At 37.8% G+C, this 6053-nt stretch overlaps 1 protein-coding gene across 2 annotated transcripts in view; it reads left to right on the forward strand.

Moving 5' to 3' along the window:
* Positions 1-4477: 4477 nt before the first annotated feature.
* Positions 4478-6053, forward strand: part of LOC122057180 (agamous-like MADS-box protein AGL11) — a 34729-nt gene continuing 33153 nt past the window's right edge. The window contains exons 1-2 of one of the 2 annotated variants that reach the window (XM_042619203.1): positions 4478-4740; positions 5748-5969. In XM_042619203.1, the coding sequence (XP_042475137.1) occupies positions 5788-5969 (182 nt within the window). In that variant the 5' untranslated portion in view covers positions 4478-4740; positions 5748-5787. The remainder of the gene's footprint in view (positions 4741-5747; positions 5970-6053) is intronic. The other variant, XM_042619195.1, reaches the window with a different exon arrangement.

Consider the following 6053-nt stretch of genomic DNA (forward strand, 5'->3'; position numbering starts at 1 on the left):
TCTAGTTAGGCAACACTAGTGTGTGGTCTAATGGGGGACGCATGGGTTAAGGGTGTCAATATATAATAAAAACCGTTTATCGGAACTGAAACCGACCGGTTATAACCGAACCGAACCACACCATAATAAATTGATCCAGTTTTGGTTTTATAGGCTATAATTCCGATTTGGAATCTAACCAAATAAAAAAACAGATGGTTAACTGGCACCTAGTATTAAAGACTTAAAGTGTTTTGAATTTTGATGGGTCTCTAAGAAAAAAGGTGAGAAAAAAAAAAAAGAATCAAAGTAACAACCGAGAAGGGAGCTTCACTTTCACACAATCACACTTCTTGATTTTCTAATTTCTAGGATCATAGTTAATTTTTTTTTTTTTTTTTTGTAGCCTTTTACATAGAAAGCATATTGTTCTTGGAAAAATAAATGTATATTGTCTTAACTCTTTAGGAAATTTAATATATGTAGGATTCACACTAGTTGTAGAATGTAAACCATTTTCTAAAACGACACTATTAACTCCATGTAAACCGATTGTGAATCGAATAACAAAAACCGATTAAAAACCGCTAAAACTGAAACCGGATGAAAACAATTATGATTTCACCTTATTCCTATCTGGTGCGGTTTTGGTTTCACCTTATCAATATGTAAACCGAACCGGAACTGAACCGAATAACCAAAACCGCACCGTTTGACACCCCTAGCACGGGAGCATCTTCAGCACACAGGCACCTACTCCTATACACACACACTCACATACACAAAGCGTATGACAGAGTTCGATTCCATGACTTCCTCCCCTAGGCGTCGGCTCCCGAAGCTACCACCACTAAGCTATATATCATAGTGTTCGTAGATTTTATGGGATGCACAAACCATGTATAGTTACATGGTCTGCACACAAAGTTTGCCATGTGGCAGCATGAATGGGACCCAAATAATACGAGATTACAAAAAGAGTGGATGGACAGTTTGCGATTGCATGGGAGGAAAAGTAGTTGAATTTGAAACTGAAGTTTGACTCATGGATAACCCATATCATATCTAGATATCAACTATTAAAATTGCCACATCATCCTTACACGCTGAACAACTAATTGTTGACATCACAAGACCTTTTTTCCTGTATAATTTACATGCACATATGTTACACATGAATTTGCTTACCATGCGCCAGCTCCATAATCAGCCCTATGTTGATTAATGGATGAGAGGCTGTTAATCTCCTAATGTTCTTTGTCGGGAGCGAAGCTTAGGGGTCAAAGTTTGGCCTTGATAACCCTAACCCACCTTGGCCTACACTGAGCCTGAACAGGGCTTGGGCCAAGTTTTTTGACCCTGAGGACGAGGTAGGGTTCAAAAACCCCAACCGCGAGTCAAGGTTGGGTCGGCCTCGGGTTGAGGCCTCAACCCACCCAACCTGGCTCGAAATTTAACCCTAAATTTTTATATTAGAATTCAGGGCTCCTATTGGTATTTCATTTTTTATAATTTTTTTAATGTATAGGATATGAATAGAAAAAATAGGTCAATCAAGATTAATCCAACCATTGCAGAAGCTAGGGTCAACACAACCCTAGCCCAAGCTGAGCCAACCCGGCCTTGACAGGGTCAATTAGGGCTGTGTTGGGTTGATATGAACCCGACAAGGTTGGGATTGAATCTGAACCCTGCAGGGTTGGTTTGGGCCTGGGTTGAATTTGAGGACCTAGGGTTGGGTTAGGGTTTTAAAAAAACAAGCCCAACCAGCCCTGTTTCACCCCTAGCGTAGCCCCTTACCAGCATAGGGTCAATGGGAACACATATGAAGGCATCAACAAAATGAATATTTTCATTTTTCATGAGAGGTAAGGCAGTCATTTCACTCTCTTTGTCTTTGGGTGCAGCCCCCACATTCCCGGACAGAGTCCTTCACTACCCCTCCACACCCAAAAAAAAAAAAAAAAAAAAAAAAACCATTACTGCTATACTTTTGGAGTAAGTTAGGTAGGCGCTGGCAGGCCATTTATCCTATAACTGCAATTGGGAGGGTCTGATTCTGATATGATAAAAATATGGTTTAGGTATTTTTAATTTACTCGAAGGACTTTGATGGTCCAGGTTCAGGTCCAGCAAGCAGTGATCATCAGTGTTTTGTCAGTTTATAGGCCTATGTTTCCTTCTCTTCTGTTTTCCTGTTTTTCTCTCATAGAGTACCTCATGAGTCATGATCCTCTTAAGTCGAGTCAAACCCGAGTAATTAGGTTCACACTTCATTGTAGTCAAAGTCAGAAACTCCTTCAAACAGGTCCCATTGCCATTCTTAAGATCAGTTCTAGCATAAAGAAACCCTAGATTTATTCTATGATTGCCTTGATCAGGAATAAGAATAAGAGCCTGTAACGTATTCTGAAAGTTGGAGACAGACCCAACTGTAAAAACCCCAGCATCTAAGCTTTGGATCCAGTTAAGTCAAAGTTCAAGGAGAATGAAGAGTGGATTATTGATAGAGAATCATTTGAAATGTTATGGCATTTGGGGCAAAGACTATTTGATGCACTGGAGATCAGGATTGATATGATGCAGATATAGAAGAGTACAGAAGTACAAAAAAATTTAACTTGGGAAGAGGGTATGAGAAGGATGACTTTGGATTGACTATAAACATGGTACTAATTACTAAATATACTAGAATTGACGTCAAGAATAAGAAATACGTGAGAAAAGTATGAAAACTGAGATTTCAAAAGAGAAATTAAATTTAAAAGCATTGTTTGATAATTGACATGAATGGTGAGATTTTGTTTCTTAGGTTGGGGGTAAGGTGGTATGTCCCCCTTTCTAATTTCATAAAATTCTGAAGGACTGCAAGGGGTGTACAAAAAATGTAAAATAGAACTCAAAACGATGCGTAAAGATGAATGTGAATTGCAAATATACAATCATATGCAATGCATAGAAAGATTTATGTGATTCGATAAGATTGTATATGTCCATGGTGAGAAGAGATCGATCTGCTTTACTATCATTGAAGAATAGGATTACAATTTATAACTACTCGTCCTTACACCTCTCTCAAATTGATTGTAGAAAAAGAATATACGAGGCCGAGGGCCCTAATAAACCTCTTACCTATCTTTCGGAATCAACCAACTTATGCAAGAGACAAAATTAAACCTAACTACGACCAATCAATGACCGGCCTAATTCTGAGGATTTTTTCTTTTGAATTTTTACCATTTTTTATAGTATGGTCAAGTTTCCCATTTATCTTTTTGAGGCAAGTGTTATATACTTTAGAGACACTTTTCCTATCTTATTATTTGACAATTTCATAGGTCTTGGAGTGTGGATTTTTTTTTTTTTTTAAATAAATCTTTTAACTTTTTATTCCATATTTTTCCTGTTAATGTATGAGATTATCTATCCATTTTTTTCCCCTGTTCTTTGGCCCCCCTTTTTTTTGAAGAGTAATTTACAGAGCCACCCCCTAGAGAATGCAACTATTAGGGAAACATCCACTGCATAATACCAAATTATACTTAGACCCCCTGCCGTTAGTCGTTGTTAAGTGAGAAATTGAAATGGCCGTAGAGTTCAAGAAGGTTTTCTGTGCATAGGTGAGCATGCTTCAACCCGGCACACTCTCCAACAGCGGCTTTCCCCATCACTATCCTTCAGGTGAGCATCCCTGAAGAAGCGTAGAGGGGTTACAGTTGAGAGGAGAAGAAGAAGGGTTAGAGTTAAGAAGGGAAGAACGATTTGGGGAAGAAGCACATACCTATTTCGATTTGGGGAAGAAACAGTGCAGAACTCCGTCACTACTCGTCGCCACTGCCGCTGCTCTTCACAGAGAGATCGCTGATGCTCTGAAAAAGTGAAGGATTTGGGGATGAAGAACACGGTATCAATTTGGGAGTGGGTTTTTTTCAATTTAGGTTTGGAGACTTATTAGAGGATATATTAGGTACTTCACCTTTTGCAAGGGTATTTTAGTATTTAAAAAAATATATACTAGCTGACATCAACATGCAAGGTATATTCCATGCATAACAGCAACTGACGGCAGGGAATTTGAGTATAATTTAGTATTATGCAGGAGGTGTTTCTCTAATAGTGGCATTCTCTAAGGGGTGGCGTTGTAAATTACTTTTTTTTAAAAGAATTGAATAGGTTGAGTTCATGTGAGTTGACCCGAGAATTGTCCAAAACCAAAAAACAGATTAGTTTATACCAAGTACAGGGTCTACAGACAAATTAACGACTGAATTTTAACTGCATGTACTCAGTGGTTCACACTTCACCTTCACCATAGCAAATTAAGCAGTTCACCACATACTGAAAATAAATTAGTAAAACAAATTAACAAAAATGCCATTCAAAAGATACCTTCTTGGAGGTCTCATGTGCTGCACCAGCTGGGAAAAGTTATTCCAAGGTCGTTTTCCTTCTCTTCATACTCTAGAGAGAGAGAGAGAGAGAGAGAGAGAGAGAGAGAGAGAGAGAGAGAGAGAATGTGTGATTGGGAAATAAATAGAGAAAGAAAAGAAGTGAAGAAGGGATACAGTTGCTTTGCTTGTTTGGGTTTAGAGGGATGGGTTGCGTAGAGTAGAGTTAGAGAAGAGAACCCTAAAGTTTCCGAAAGCTGCTGTTGCTGCTGGTGGTGGTGTTGAGAGATAATAGACATTACGGAAAGATAGTAAGTGGAGATTTCGGAGCTGAAACCCTAAAAGGAATAGCGCTTCCAAACCCTTATTTTGGGTAGTAAAAGAGAGATTTAGCTTCTTTCATTCTTTTTTTTTTTTGCCTTTCTAAAGTTATTTTGATCAGACTTCTCTGAACCTTTTGCAGCAACAAAACAAAGTGTAATTCCATATTTAGCTGGTTTCTTATCTCTTAGATCTGCTCAGAGACAAAGAAACTTGCATTTTTGCCCCTTTTTCCGCCTTTTTTTGTTGGTTTTCTGATAAATTCATGGTGGGTTTTAAGTTTAAAGCACAATTATATCAAGACTTGAGGATCAGTTTCTTTATCAGCTTGTAGATGCAGATTGTGGGCTTCTTTTAAAAATCTCATCAACAACCATCTCTCTCTCTCTCTCTCTCTCTAGCTCTCTCCCTTTTCCATCTTTTATCATTTCTTGCTTACTTAGAGGAGCTGATATTTTCTTCTCCTTATGACCTTTGGTGTTGAGAATTTCTTCATAACTTATCTGATCCAAGATTTTCAGCTTTTCTGCATCTAGTTTTAAGCTCCCTTTTAATGAAAATTAAAGAAGTAGCCAGTTTTCCTCTCTCTCTCTCTCTCTCTCTCTTCGTCTAGAGGGTTACGTGGAAAATGATCCTTCTTTGCTGATTTCTGCTATATCAAATCCTTCCAAGTTTCTGTTTGATCTTCATTTTTCGTTATTATTTTTTTTTCTCTTCGAAGTCCAGACCCCATAGCTCTTTAGGCATTCCTAAGTTTCCCGCTCACTCTTCACTTACTTCTTGATATGATTGACAAAAGTTTAAAAAATAAAACCTCTTTTTAATCTCTAAACAAACTAAGGTCTCTAAAAAAAAAATATGAAAAAATAAAAATACAAGTTGGTTAATTATACATGTACCAGAGAGTATTCAAAGTTTTCTAACATTTACTTGTGCACTGTTGAAGAATTACTCAAATATAAGAGATTAAATAATTACCCATTTTATCTAGCTACTGTTAAAGAATCACATAACATAAAATGACAGGAAATTTCATCTTTTTCCTAAAATTCTCCGCAGATTATCAACGGAGCAGGTGGAAAAGAGGGAATTCTGCAAAATGGGGAGAGGAAAGATTGAAATTAAGAGGATTGAGAACACCACAAACCGTCAGGTCACCTTCTGTAAGAGGAGGAATGGACTTCTGAAGAAAGCATACGAGTTATCGGTCCTTTGTGATGCCGAAGTAGCTCTTATCGTCTTCTCAAGCCGCGGTCGCCTCTATGAATACTCTAATAACAGGTTCTTCTTTCTATCCGTCTCTGCCAAGAATCAGATCCTTGAAACCCTAGTATGCTTCTTCTTCTCTCTTTTTTTTTTTTTTTT

This window comes from Macadamia integrifolia, chromosome 2 (genome assembly GCF_013358625.1).
Source record: "Macadamia integrifolia cultivar HAES 741 chromosome 2, SCU_Mint_v3, whole genome shotgun sequence".
Taxonomy (NCBI): domain Eukaryota; kingdom Viridiplantae; phylum Streptophyta; class Magnoliopsida; order Proteales; family Proteaceae; genus Macadamia; species Macadamia integrifolia.